This window comes from Ascidia mentula, chromosome 2, assembly GCF_947561715.1.
Source record: "Ascidia mentula chromosome 2, kaAscMent1.1, whole genome shotgun sequence".
Taxonomy (NCBI): domain Eukaryota; kingdom Metazoa; phylum Chordata; class Ascidiacea; order Phlebobranchia; family Ascidiidae; genus Ascidia; species Ascidia mentula.
The window spans coordinates 2,420,602-2,435,734 of NC_138567.1; the positions used below are offsets into that span (position 1 = coordinate 2,420,602).

At 36.3% G+C, this 15,133-nt stretch overlaps 1 protein-coding gene across 2 annotated transcripts; it reads left to right on the plus strand.

The window, feature by feature from the left end:
* Positions 1–4,668: 4,668 nt before the first annotated feature.
* LOC145888353 (uncharacterized) lies at positions 4,669–11,735 on the plus strand. Of its 2 annotated transcripts, XM_082979085.1 has the most exons (13): positions 4,669–4,814; positions 4,896–5,052; positions 5,112–5,158; positions 5,312–5,418; positions 5,483–5,675; positions 6,437–6,520; positions 7,217–7,336; positions 7,642–7,752; positions 8,824–8,949; positions 9,273–9,392; positions 9,950–10,057; positions 10,183–10,287; positions 10,891–11,735. In XM_082979085.1, the coding sequence occupies exons 1-13, from the start codon at positions 4,679–4,681 to the stop codon at positions 11,628–11,630; spliced, it is 2,154 nt and encodes a 717-aa protein (XP_082835211.1). In that variant the 5' UTR covers positions 4,669–4,678; the 3' UTR covers positions 11,631–11,735. The 2 variants fall into 2 exon arrangements, with proteins under 2 accessions (XP_082835211.1, XP_082835212.1); XM_082979086.1 differs by lacking the exons at positions 4,669–4,814; positions 5,112–5,158 and having other exon boundaries at positions 4,915–5,052.
* The last annotated feature ends 3,398 nt before the right edge of the window (positions 11,736–15,133 follow it).

Sequence of the window (15,133 nt, forward strand, 5' to 3'; positions counted from 1 at the left end):
CTTAAGTTACGAGAGATTTTCATTGTCATCAACGTTTCGTTCACCATCCGGTGAGACTTCCTCAGGGTTATGTCACAACGATAATGAATCAAACGATAATGTTTTAATGTCGAGATGTTGTTTTTCAGGATATGTTGGAAGACGGTGAACTATACGACACTTGCATGTTGATATATACGGTGAATGGAGGATGCTAGTTTTCAAAATACCTTTGTGTGCTGCATTGTGGACTATTATAGTTTAAACAGTATTTACAACAAACATGTCCGAAAACGCTGGTTCGGCGTACCAGCTCTATTTCAATGCAGCAGCGACATCATGCGGAAAATGATCCACTATATGCACGGTATAGTAATGAGAGACGAAATGTCAGGAATTTTAAGGACAACAGTTACAATGGGTTCGTAGATAAAGTTACTTCAAGCCACTTTTATAGTAAAAAAATCAATTCAACATCAGCGCGAAGTTGAAGTGCTTCAAAAGTATAACCGGATTCGAATAAAAAAGGTACAAAGAACTTACGTAAAATAAATTTACATCGAAGAGCACAACTTTTCGGTTAACGTTACAGTTTTACAATGGTGATTACGAGTAAAAAGCTGAAGAACTGTTGACAAAGTTTGTTTATGGATTTTGTTGGGTTAGTGGAGGAACTGTTGCCATGTTAGCCATCATCGTCAGTGTCCATATCAGATTCTAGGTGTGCAATGGGATTCCCAGCGTATGTTGTAAGTTCGACGAAGGCGCGCAACTCCTCGTATCTGAAGATCAGACTTCCACGTTCGTCTCTAATATCCACAACCAGATAGGTTTCTTGATCGCGAGCAACGTAATACGTGCGTACAGGCATATTAAAGCTTTGTTGTTACAGCGGTTTAAGAACCTGAAAAAATCAAAGTTTTACTTGTTGAATCTGGAAGAAATCACTCAAAGTTGGATATTGAGAGGTAAAAAGTTTCGTGCTCAGTGATTTTGAAAATTCCGTGACTTGGCATAACTTATGGGAATAATTCTGCATTATTCCACCTCCAGGAAAAGAATAAACAAACAATAGAAACAAGCCCTCGTAAACCACGTGACTTAAATAGCCAACCCCCTTACAATATTCTTGTATCCTAAACCGGTCGTAGAATTAGTGGCCAAAGCGAAACGTCCGACTGGCAATAATTGCCTTCAAATACCACAAACCTATTTCATTCTCTCATATTCGCGTCATTAATTTCGTACTCTTCAACACATGCGCAGGAGGTGTTAAAATCATCCAACAGCGAAGAGCAAAGCGCTAGTTTGATCGTGACGTCATTAAGGGTACTATTCAACTCCAACAGTTCGCTTCGAAACGACTTCCTACAACATACAATAAAACTGAAAAATCTGCTGCCTTCTTGTGGAGAACTTTATGTCAACGAATTCACAATAAACAAATTTTACAATTAGCGACTCCTAAAGTTGCTTTGTTTCGTCTGCTCAAATAAAACACGTTCTTAAACTGCTACAGTTCTGTAGTAGCATATCCTTAACCGGCACCCACTATATACTAAGCGACTCAGCCCGGATTCCCTTTTTCGGTTTATATCAAATACGCGATGCGGCGAAATCCGCCAGTTAGCAAATTCGTGTCAAGCGTCGAAAGACACATTACTGAAACGTTTTGGGTTCTGGTTCAACATACAGGCCCCAATTACAACTCTATACTAGAATCTAACTATGAATTCAAAACATGTGCTGAAAGCAACTCCGTATCTAATTCGCTGCTGTAATCCACATTCAAACAATCTACCAGTAGTGGCGCAGTGACCAATCACAAAACATTTCAACAAGTGTTTCCCTATCGTTATTTTGTCAACTTGCCAATGCGTTACAACCCGACGACCGCAACAATGAAATGTCTGCTATTTGATGCAGAACGTTACAACACCTCGCTTGTATATTAGCAATAAATATCCTGGTGATAACAACTTAATTTAAGTTATTTCATCTACACTCACAACACGCTGTTGGATAGTTTTGGTTCGCATCGAAAGCAGGCAGGTATATATACACCGCCACAGCGCAGGTCGGCCTTCTTTTTGCGGTTTTCGCCAAACACAAGACACAGCGCGCTAAGCGTCAAGAGCGCGACTTCGTGTCGCAAATATCAGTTTCGCATGAACCTCACGACTAAGAGGCCAAACTTTCATCTCCTATTTTTTTTGAATTTATTGATGAGGGTACTGGGAAGGAATTTGCGGCATTATGTATAAATATATGCACAAAACAGGTGTGATGCTGGACATAAAGCACACAGGACCCGGGTACGTTTCGAACAAGGTTCAAAAATGTCAGCGACACGAGCAGAGTCGATACGAGCATATGCGAGAGGCTGTAATCCAAACGCATGGCGTTTGACGCGTTGTTTCATGGTTAGTGTAATTCGGCGACCAAGTCTACCGACGTTGAGTAAACACATTGATCACGTGACGTGCTGGGGTGGAGTCCATCACACGGGGTCGTCGGTTATGTGCTCTTCCGTTATTTTTTATTATTTTTAGATGTTTTGAGGTCTCGTGTTTGCAAGATTCTTTTCACTAAAGTTTGTAATGTTCTGCTTGTTTGTAGATGGGTTTTACCCGCTCAGTGTATTTGGCCACTCATAACTGGAAGTTCAATTTGTCAAAAGTGAATGGAAAAACTTTCCAGGTCAAGTCCTTATTCAAGTGTTTCCAAAATTTCATGAGTAGTATAAAATAACTTTGGACAGGTGTAGATTGCTGCAACTTCTTTTTCCAAGACGTTTGCTTTTCACCGTAAATCAGTGATTCCCAACCTTTTTGTGGTTGCGTGCCACATGGAGGTAAACAACTTCGACGACGCGTATTACCTAATTGAGAAAGTAACCTAGGGGATGACGTAACAAACATTAAGTGATCCCTTACGGTTTTTTTAAATTCAAACTATATCCGCTAAATACGGAAAGGTTGTCGCGTACCACCTGGAATGCCGTCGCATACCACTAGTAGTGCGCGTACCACCGGTTGGGAAACACTGCCATAAATCAAACCATTCCAAACCATATTCCTTGAGCTAATGCATTGCCGACTGTTACATCTCCAGACTATCACTGCACCTCCTTGACTGCGACGCAACAATGGTCACTGTGCGTAATAATCCATTTGTAAAATCATTGTTGTGGTTGTTGCTAAGTTCTATTCATTTTCGTTCGCAACGTGAGAGTATGAGGTGATCAATGTGACTGAATGAAATTGTTGTATTTACACCTTAATGCAAAAAGGTATTTGATAAATTGTGAAAATAAAGAACTAATTCACAAAAGTAAACAACATTGTGGTTGTTAGAATACAATATTGTGGTTTTTGTGACCTTGATATACCGTGGTTAGGAATTGTTGAATAGGGCGGGACGGTTTGTTTTGACGAAATATATCCGTTACTATAGCCTTTAGCTCTTGTAGGCCTGGCGCATAAGAGTCTACACTTACGTATATAACTTAATGTGACAGATATGGGTAATTGTTTTTTGAAGGCCACGAAAATAATACTATCTGTAACGTTTGTGGGTACATAGATTTGGGCGATTCTGTTGTTTTGTGCCACGAATTTTTCGCAAGACTTGTACAATCCAGCAGCAAGAAGTAAACTCCAATGCCGCAAGTTTAATTGCCGAGTAACACTTGACGTTCGACGCGGCGTACCATGTGGTAATAGCAGGAAGAAATACAAAAATACCCGACCTTTGCTTCAGCTTCTTTTGGTGTAGGCGGGGTGTGACGAAGCAGCGGGCGAAGAACGCTGTCTGACCTGACATCATTTATATGTGTTTGTATTTGACTGCACGCAGTGCTGATGCCATTTTTTTTCTTGACAACACAATACAATATTGTTACGTAAGTCACTGATAAAAAAAGAATCACATTGATGGGCAAAATTTTGTTGACAGCGATATGTTGCCGGAATGAAAAGATGATGTTGACTCAAATCGTTTTTATTTTGCATGAAACTTTAATGAAGTTACAAAAAGTTTCGGCATCAAAAATGTTGGTCTTTTGTACAAAATTAGAAAACTACCGGTAAGGAATGTATTCTCCACGTCGAGTGAACAATTGCCACGCCATCACGTGTAAAACAGTTTCCCAAGAAAGGCCCTGCGAGCGACGTCATTCCCGTTGGTTGGTTTGTGTGGCGTCAGAAGTCAACCTTGTGTAGAAGAAAACATGTCGCCAGACGTTCGATTGCGAAATTCAAGGCACAACAACAAAACACTGGAAGGTAACAACAACAAAAAATGGCGAAAATATTCCGGACTTTTCCATTATGTACATTGATCTGTTCCTAATAGTATAATGTGACAAATATCTAATGGTGACCATGCCAACCAAGCAAAGACCTCCTCTTTTTCGTGACATTCTTGTGTTTACCGTTTAGCTGTTTTACCTTAGGTTTCCTATCGGCTTAACACAAACATTTGCCTGACGTCAACCAAAGCTCGTGAGGTTTTAGGATGGAGACTTGGAGAGTTTCAGTTCCTTTGTGTAGTAAAACATATAGAGTGTGTTCAATATATCATTTGATTTGATACAGTTTTGTTTGCTATTACCGTCCATTTGTGCTTTTTATATTTTATAAAAATAGGCTACAGTATTTCAAATAACAAAATTTTTGTTAAGGCCAAGTTGTTTATAATGGAGCTTGCTAAGGTATTGATACCAATGGTTCGCCGTGAGCCATGCTTGTATGATTCTAAACACAAAGATTACAAAGATAAGGAATTCAAAGAAAATGTATGGCTAGGAATTAGTCAAAAAACGCATCAACCAGGTTAATTCTTTTGTTGCATTGGCTACTGCATTTGTGTTCCCAACAATTATGCAAGATGTTAATTTTTTTTAAAATATTCAGTGGATGACTGCAAGGAAAGGTGGAAAAGTCTGCGTGATCGATTTTCAAAAGTAAAAAATGCTATGGATAGAAATAAAAAAAGTGCTAAAGGTAAAACAAGAGTTTGGAAGTACTACACAGATCTACAGTTCTTACAGGGTCATTTACGACTACCAATGTAAGCTATTTAAAATTCTATTATGTTTTGTGAGTGTATAAAATTATGTCTGTTCACAGTATTGTTGATAACCCTGATTCAGACACAATTGAATTTCCTGAAAATGGTATGTTATATCATGTGTTCAGTGACCAGATTTCGATATTTTTGCTGTGCGACGCACACGATAATTTTTCTCTCCATGTTCAATCGCAATTACAAAGCAACACCCTGTGCACAATATTAAAGATAATTTAATTACTTTTGAAATGTTTTGTAGAATCTCATGGAAATGAAATGGAAGAGGCAGATATTTCGTGTACATCAACTACTACAAACTCCTCACCGCTTTGTAAGAAACGAAAACTGTCAACCTCAGAGTCGCAGGTAAAAAAAATTTGCTTTATTTCATGTATGTATGTTTTTATTAAACTATTTGCCCTTTTACTAGGAAAACTTTGATCACAACAATACACATTCAAAGGAATCAAAAACTCAGTCACAATCTCATTATAACTTTTCAAACTTTGGCAATTTTGTGGCAGATACACTTCAATCTATGCCTCTTAATTCTGCCTATAAAGCAATGGCCACAATATTACAGTGTTTAGGTGCTCATTGTATGAATACTGATGAAGTTTCAGGTATGTAAGATTGTTTTTTTTTAATATTGATAAAGAAGCACTTTGTATAAATTTCTCTGTATAAGAGTGTTTTGTAAATGTGTAACATAATACACTTTTTGGTACAATGTTATTAACAGCTTCAGTTAGTTTAGTGTTTCCCAACCGGTAGTACCACTAGTGATACGCAAAAGCATTCCAGGTCGTATGCGAGCGCCTTTCCGTAATTTGCAGATTTAGTTCCAATTTAAAAAATCGCAAGTGATCTAAAAATGTTTGTTACTTCATCCCCTAGGTTATTTTGTAATTTTGACAAAGCCAAACTTAAACGTTCAAGAAAAACATTAAAACATTAAACGTTTTTCTTGAGAGTTAAATTTGGCCCAAAAAAACGAACTTTATACGTTCATGAAAATGTTATGAGATACCAACAATAGCATGTGACATGTATTAATAATTTCCAATACTTTGAAAGATGATAATATTTTGGGCGCAAATCTTTTCTTTTCCGTGTAATTGTGTATCACACAAATTTACAGTCTTAGCATGTACGCTCTCTAACAACATAACCTTAAAGAAATGGAAGCGATGGTGTTCAATGAAGTATTATTGTATTACCCATGCCCGGTACAGGATCGTTAATATAACTTAAAAACTACCACAAAAACTCCTGAATATTTGGTTTCGGCCAGAACCGAACTTAGGACGATTCTGTACATCACCAGTGTAGAATGTCAGATTAAGGGAATTTTTAATATTCTAATGCGTTTTTTTTGTTTAAGGAAACACAACATCCGCTGAGGTTAACACGGATGGTGCAAAAGAAGAACATGCAGCCACCAGACTCAATCAGCAACATTATGAAGGTACAAACAACATAAACACATATTTTCGTGACTAGTGTATAAAGATACTGATATATAAAGTTACAAAAATACTGTGCAACCCACAATAGCTTCAACATCCACCTAAGACAACACAGAAATCATGTATTTTCTTTTAAATGGTAAGGTAGGACTGCTTGCAGCAAAGTCTTAAGTTTGGCGATTTAAAAAAATAAGCATGTTTAGTATAAAATAAGCTCTTTCTTATTTTTGTAAGACTTACTCACAAAACTAAACAAGTGTTTTTGATGATGGTAAATAAATGTGGTCGTCTGGCAATTTGTTTATATTAATGTAACTTGCCTAGGATCTTAAGTTCACAGTTCACTGAGATCTAGATAATTGTCATTTCTTAATTAGACTTTAAAGCTACTTTTGCAAAGCTTGGTTGTAACATAGATAACATTAATTTATAGGGCTCAGAAAATAATTTGCTTTGCCAAAAAAATTCGGATGCTGTATATGTTTTTTCTTTATATTTTTTGATTTTGTAATGTTTAGATTATTTGAATAATGGTGAAAGCATTCAACGTCCTTGGAATGACCTAGAATAATAGTTATGCAAGCGTTTCTTTTCTTATCATAATCAATATAATAATTGTTGTTTAGTGTTAGTTTGCCTCTAAATATTTGTTTGTTGTATACTTTTGCCTCTAAATATTTGCTTCTCAAATGTAGACACTGCTTTGAACACTGGTAAACCTGAAAGTTACCATAATTTTGTCAGCAATGCTACAGAAAACTTCATGCCAGCAAATCAATCTTCAGTTAATGCTAATGTTTTACCACCACAAACAGGTATTTCACATTGCTACAGTTCTGTATGTACAGAAAGGACATTTTGTATCATAAGCCAAATTGAACAACGTTAAACCTTACAGTTGGTTAACATTGAAAATCATGCCAGCATAAACAAGACATGCAAACCGGCTCATTTCGATCTGTGCTTGTTTTTTTTTGTTTTTGTGTTCACACACACAGATAATATTCCAAACAAGGAAATTAGCTTTTAGGTTTGTCTGCAAATACAGCTATGTAATTTTTCTAAAGTGTAAGATTCATCTCGATGTTAAATTTGAGTTTTTTTTTTATGTTTAATGCAGGTTTTACTTCAGTGGGCGGAAATTTAAATCTCTTGACTGGAAACGATGCCTTTACTGCAAACAACTCAACACAGCAACCACAACTTATGCAATTTCTTCCATCAACAACAGGTATTTCAAAAAAATCTTGGAAATTTGGCTAGGTGGTAGAAGAAGAAATGAACAATTAAGGCCCAATTTTTGCCTTTTTTGCCATTCTAAGTTTTCGATATGCGAAGCCACTGTCGACACGCGTGGCGTGAAACAATGTTGAGTTACCGATATTCAGTAACATGAACAGACCAATGCCATTGTCTTTAAAGACCATAAATTGAATTACTTTAATAACTCAATTATCGGTCATGCCAATCTTGCAGCATTCACATCGATCTTACTAGATTTGTTTTTTCAATGATTGGCATATAGATGCTGGTGGCAAAGTGGTTCAAAAAAATTGGTGCCAGTAGAAGTCATTTAATTGCAAACTGCAAATGATTATTTCGGGAGAAATTTGTATTTTGAGTCACTATTAAACATCAGTATGTAACTGAATGGTTATATAGTGTTGAAAACTTAATGCGGTCATCGTTTGCTATGCTGGGATCCTCATCCAAATTAATTTTGTCTCTTTAGATGGCTAAGTAAGTGCAACCGCAAATAAATTTTTGAACAAAATCCATGCAAACATCAGCCAACACTTGCTTTAACGTTCAGCGAATAAGCGCGTTATGTTTAAAACTAACCATTTACCAAACACGTGGCATGGTTGCCAAACATGTTGCTTTGTTTCGAAACAAAGACCGTTTTTTTGTTCAATTGGACCTATTTAAAGAGACATCTCAGCCTACAACATGCAGGTTATTCGTTTGTTTTGTCGCTATTTCAATGTATTTTATGTATTTTTGTATTTTAAACTTATGTAAGTACAAGAATCCTATAATGGAAATAAGCCTGGTCGTTCTCATACGTTAGTTACCAGACGACATTTTGCTATTCAACACGCACAACAATAAAGAAAATAATCTGCATTATTCAAAGCCTTAACTTTCAAGTTCCTTATCGCCAATTTAAACCACATGCTAGATATGTATATTTTTTGCGAGCCTCGTCAGAGCACTTAATCTACAAGTTAATTTTTTGGTAAAGCTTAAATTATGTCATTGTACACATATTGGAAGTGTTATAAATTTCTGTTTTGTGTAGATTCTACTTTCTGTAATGGTGGAAGTTCCTATAATACTGTCACCAGTGTCCCACCCAGAAATGGTTCTTTGATTACCGCTAACCCAACACAACAACATCGGAATACGGTGCAAACTTTACAAACAGGTATTAACTTGAAATTAATAAGCTTTAAGCCAAAAGTCACACAGAAATGCAAGGAAGAAATTTTCTCCAAAATGGTAAAATATGCAGTGAATTCATTGCAACTTTGTGACATGAAAAAATCTTTATGTTAATTCATGTGTGCAACACCTTTTTCTCATGTCTTTTTTTCGTGTCATGCAATGAGGCCATCAGTCCATCCTAGCAAATTTGTTAATATCAAAAACTACGCGAAGAGTATTGACATAGAAAGATGTTTTTAGTCCCTGTTCACCATCTTTTTTTATTTTGATATGATGTAACATTTATTATGTTTCCGAATACAGAATTCAGTGCAAACCATGTTGAAATTGCCAATAACCCAACAAGCTTTGGTGAATACAAAACAAGCGGTGATATTTCTACGAGGCAGTCAGATGCTGCAATAGTATTGATGCAACTTTCAGGTACGTTTTCTTGTAAATTAGTAAATGTGACAAAATTTAACGTTGTTTTTTTTTTTTTTGCACATGAATCTTTATGTGACCCTACCTAGGCCTAATTCTTTTCATTTTTTTTGAAAATCTGTAAAGTCTTGTACCGTATTTACTTGATTGTAAGCCACAGCTTGTAAAGTTTTTGAACCTACTGTTTCTGCGGTGTTCAATCGAGGGCAGCTTATATTCGTGGGTGGCTGTGGCTCTCAGTTTCAATGAAATTCATGTTTAACTTGCTCTGCCTTACCAGTACGTTTTATCAAACACAGTTATCAGCGTACCTGACAATTTCAATGGACAGATTTGTTGACAATTATTGTTATAGGGCACCTAAGGTTCCCTATGACATTTACATGTGGCTTAAATTCGAAGGCGGCTTATATTAACTTTTGAACACCGTCACAATTGAATAAATAAGGTTGTACATTCTCAAGTTTATTTGCACTATTTTTTTCACAAAATCACCAACTTGCTTAACACTAACATGACAAAAGTATGAAAATATATTTTTGTAAAACCTATTCAAGGTATTGAAGAGCCTGCAACTACTCCTTATAGCCCAAGGTTCACTGAACTATTAAATAGTCAACGAGTATATACTGGGAATATTATCCAGGGAGCAATACAACAAACAGGTAATTTCATTGTTTATTACAAGCCCATTGATTTACATAACACATATGCAAAGTTATATTTTTTCAAATTACAAAACATCACCAAAGGTGTAGCTTAGATTTAGTTTTGTTTAATCACTTTCAAGGCACTGAACAGCATCCAATCACCTCTTATGATGTAACCCATGATCCTTTTTCAAGTGATGAACAGATGAATGCAGGAAAACTTGTGCAGGAACAGCAGCAAACAGGTAATAAACACAATTTGAAAAAAACTGTATCTGTTGTTGGTAACCCCTAGGAACAGACTGCTAGCACCCCCTTTTTGACAACTACTAGTATTGAAACATGAATAAACTTTTATGTAAGAGGAATGTAGGAATACCATTTAACAGAAATGCAAGCAATGCGAATGCTTCAAAGAGAGCTGTTGATTATACAGTAAATACAACATTTCATAATTAAATACCACTGTATCGGGAAAGTTCGGGAAAAATGAACATTTTGTACTTTCAAATATCACATATATCGTGACAAAAACATACATGGTTTTACAGCACATTTGTTGTTTTATGACATCACAAATAACGGCATTGACGTGTATATTCTGTGATTTTTTACTAAACCTAATCAAAATTCCTTTTCTGATAAATTGTAAAACATTAAAAGTACGAAATCTTGAATTTCTTTTTCCATTATGTCCCCTTTTTAAAAAAATACACGTTTACCACTCTTTAGCGCCACCAAAAAAAATTCCTCCGAAACACTGACACTTTGAATAGACCGCCAGGGTATGTGATGGCGGGAGGTTGGATTTATTTATGTTTAAATTAAATAAATTGTTTTTATTTCAGATGGAAACATCGATCCAACTTTTTTGATCCAAACTTACGTGAATTTGTTGGAAAAACATAAATATTCTGAAGCAAATGAAACAAGAAACCAACTTTCAAGGTCACTTGAAGGTCTTGGGGAAACTGCGGAAGATTTGGAAAAAACTGGAGGTAAAAAGAGAGAAGAGGGAAAATATTTGGAATCGATTTTATTTCGCGATGTTGCGTCTAAACTTTATGTCAAACGTGATGGAGATGAAGCGGTGGAAAGTGTGAAGGATTGTGTTGGGGGTTTGTATCTGACATGCGAAGATTTGATGAAAACATCGGATTCGAATCAAGAACTTGAATACAAACGAATAATTCGAGATCATGTGATCCCACTCATGGAAACGATGAGACTCAAAATACAAAATATTGAAAACGTGGAAGAAGGTATTAAATGCGAGAATCAAGTGTGGTGTTTGCACTGGATTGGGTCGAGTCAACGTTTAATCGGAGAATATTTGTCGAGGGAATCAACAATTAAACTTGGACTTGAAATGATGAGGAAACAGTTTGGTGAAAACTCAGCAAAGCATCGAGTTTTCGGACATTTGTTACACAACCTTGGTTTTGTTTGCGAGAAAACAAATCGACTGAATGAAAGCGTGGATTTGTTCAAAAAAGCAATCCAAGCTTACAGAATGGCAACAGACATAACTGAAGAGAGAAGGGAGGAGTTCATTGAAAAAAGTAAAAACAATTTGAGTGAAATTTAATCAAAACTTGCACAAAGAAAATAATTGTGACATCACAAACACAAAATGTGTTTTGTTAAATATGTTTGAATTACATTGTTTAGGTAATTTGTATCAAAATGGAAGGTAGCTACCATGCACTTAATGAATTTTGTGATTATTATTTTCATGTCGTTAGTGATGTGTAGCTGATAATAAAGAGTAAGTAAATTATGTTGACTTCAAGACTAAACTTTGGTAAAGTCAATGCAAGGTTTTAGGTAAAAATGCAGAATATTATATTTCAGCTTAAAAGAGAAACCAACTTTAGCCAAAGAAAATTAGTGTCCTGGTAAGAGTTTGCTTTTATCTTTAATGAAAGTGCGTAACAGCAGAAAAAAAAACTATTCAAGTATGGAAAACTTACCAATATATTGGGTAATTCTGTTTGATAAATACGTCATTCGAATGTGCCATAGTTTTTAAGTAGCTTATTTCACATTACTAGCTTTTAGCACATGCATTTGGTGCACCCAATGATAGGTATTATAAAAAAAAAACTTTAAACAGTGCTAAAAACTGTGCAAAGTAATACAATGGCTAACCTCCTGCAAAGGACCAAATGTGGCACATTATGTCTTTGTATCTGGCCTGCTAGGAGTTTGTACAAATGAGACACTTTACAAACAAGGTTTATACTGCAGTTTGATGTAATTTTTGTACATGTCACTTACCTAGGCCACATTTTAAAGCATTGTTGTAAATAGGTTATAGTTTACCTCTAATTGTCCGCTTTATAATGGTTACAAAAGCTGCATGTCAAATTTTTGATTATTTCCCGTCTGGTAATAGAAAAGTGTGCCCAACCCTTTCAGGACAGAATAACCTTACCAACCATTCCACATGTGCAAGGTAAAAAACTTTTCTGTACGCTATGCAACCAATAGTTCAAATTACAACTGGTTACTATAGTCGATTCCGCTATGAATGCATGTTGATTAAAAGAATGCATTTCCATCATGGGTACTGCATATATCAACCCAACTTTTTGGAATGGGAATCTGTTGAAGCTTTTTGTAATAAATCTACTGATATCAATCAGAGGCCTTTTGCTTCTGACTAATTAATACAAATCTTGGTTGTGTTGGTTAAACAAATACCTGACAAAGGTTTGAGGACATGGTCATCTATATTCTAGTAAGTTCCAGTGTTTACGTTCTAACAAGCCAATTTTCTCATTTTGGGATTTTGACATCCAGCACCATATTTGCAGTTTGCACCAGAAGGTCCTGAAACCTTTCAAAAAACTTAATACACATCTGAGACTTTTTTGGTGAATATATTGTGGATTGAATCAGTACGATAAATCGAGCATACATTTGAGATGACAGCAGTGCAGAGTTAGTGAGATTTGCTGGGGTGAGAGTAAGGAGAAATTTTCATGTTTCTATTTCTACTACTGGTCCTTGCTACAATTCCTTAATTGAAGTCAATTTATTTTACAAAGGTATAATTTGCACAACAATAAATGGCCAAAACGCAGCACAGTAAAACTTGATTTGCAGTGACAATTCTGGTGTGACAAGTTTGTCTTTTTGTAAAACAGTTGCACGTTCTTGTTTTACAAGTTACAACTGCAAACGTCACTAAACCACAATGGCTCATGACGTCACTGTTTATGTTACGGATGAGTAATTTTCTGTGCAGGGACCCGGGTTTGCAGAGAGAAAACACGCCGTGTATCTGACTCCTATGACTTTGAAAAAAAAACACCCGCGCGGGCTACCTTTACGAACTTTTAATTAGCGCAAAAACAAACGACAACACATACCTTAGATAACTACGCGTAAGCACTCAATGCAGCCTTCACCCCACGGTTTTTCTTACAGTGCGCGTAACTTGGGCCTCTTCGCTCAGTGAGTTCTCTATATTCCTTCTTCGTTTTTTTCGCTTAGTTTCTTTGTGGCTTACGGCCATCGATATATATACGGTTATTGAGATTACATTAAATAATGAATTCGACAGGATTAATAAAAATGTCGATGTGAAATCAAAACGCTCGCGAAAAAAAGTTAGACAGCGCGCGAAACCCATTGTGTCATCTTTGTTCATTCTGCGACGGGATTTTGGCCGAAAACATGACGGAAAGGGCTTTTGTTTATTATCTATGACACCAAGTCTTAGTGTTGATCGAAAGCATCCTGTCGTAATCACCGTAGACGAAGTTATGCCTCTTTGTAACGAAAATTCAAACTAAATCTGCAAGATGAAGTGTTGGCTTTTCAGAAACATGCCAGGCACAGAATTATTGCAGTTTTTCGCTGCTACGTTTTTTTAACCCTGAGAAAAATCACCGAAGAACCGCGGTCTATAGCCTACTGAGCTATCAAACATACATTGCGTTTTGTTCTCCAGTGAAAATTTTGTGTCCATTTCGTACAATACCATTTTTCACCTTCTCCTCCACCTTCGAAAAAAGCAACTTCAATTATCCTTTGCAAGGATATGCATTGCAACCGCAGTTTCTATGAACGTAAAGTCCATCTTCGCGGCGCGATTTGTTGCAGTTTCCTGTTTAAAAAACCCTCGCCTTCCAGCAAGAGGCACCAGTATACCGCTGTGTGAAAACCTGCAAAATGCCAAACTTGCCAACTCTATTGTTATTAACCAAAGTCCATAAATTGAACTACTGCTGTATATTCTTCTACACAATAATTGTGAATTTATGGAGCCTAACATATCCGTTATACAAATCCTGCTTCTTCAACACTGATCTTCTCAGTTTAAATTTTTTGAAGGTTTAGCACCAATATGCTTAAACTGACCATTGTTTCCAAACATGGAGCATTGTTAACGAACACATGGTATTGTTACCGAACATTGCCCTGTTACGAAACTAATACCATTTTTCATGCAATCTGAAAGGATATGGCAGGCTACTTTTTTTATCTGTTTTTAATTTAACATGTATTCTAAACTTGTGTAGGACTATTATGAAGAAATATACTATGTTTAAGTACAAGAAACGTGTAATAAATATTAGTATTATTATTTATCTACTTTTATCAAACGTTTTTGTAGCGCAAAAGAACTTGCGATCGCTTGTTGGCGTTTCCTTTCCAAGTTTCACGCTTTCGTTGTGTCACGTATTCATTTACGCCACGTTCTTTTTCACCTTTTGTTGTTTCACCTTCCACCTGCTTAGTTAAATGTTTTGTGTCAATTTATATTTTTTTCACGAATTGTCTCGAACGCACCAGTCACCGCACGTTGATTTTATATCGCAGCGCTCGCTTCCTCTCACGTGACACGGTTGGGCCAATGACTGGCGAGATAAAAGATAAAACCGGACTAACACGAGACGCTAAGAGAAACCGAGAGACGTTTTTGCAGGTTGTGATTCGTCTGTGGTATTTTTAAAGTTTTTATGAACAAGATATGATCTAAACGGTTGTGCTGGAACAGACTTGTGGTTAGCCGTGAATGCAGCGTCCTGAGAACCAAGGAAAGCGTTTATTTAAGAAGCTTAACATTTTGGTTGAAAA

What these genes read in the sequence shown, in the direction of transcription:
- LOC145888353 (XM_082979085.1), top strand. Translation starts at nt 4,679, where the DNA reads ATGGAGCTTGCTAAGGTATTGATACCAATGGTTCGCCGTGAGCCATGC. An exon ending in GGTCATTTACGACTACCAAT is followed by an intron (nt 5,053 to 5,111) that starts GTAAGCTATTTA and finishes GTCTGTTCACAG; the next exon opens with TATTGTTGATAACCCTGATT. An exon ending in AATTGAATTTCCTGAAAATG is followed by an intron (nt 5,159 to 5,311) that starts GTATGTTATATC and finishes AATGTTTTGTAG; the next exon opens with AATCTCATGGAAATGAAATG.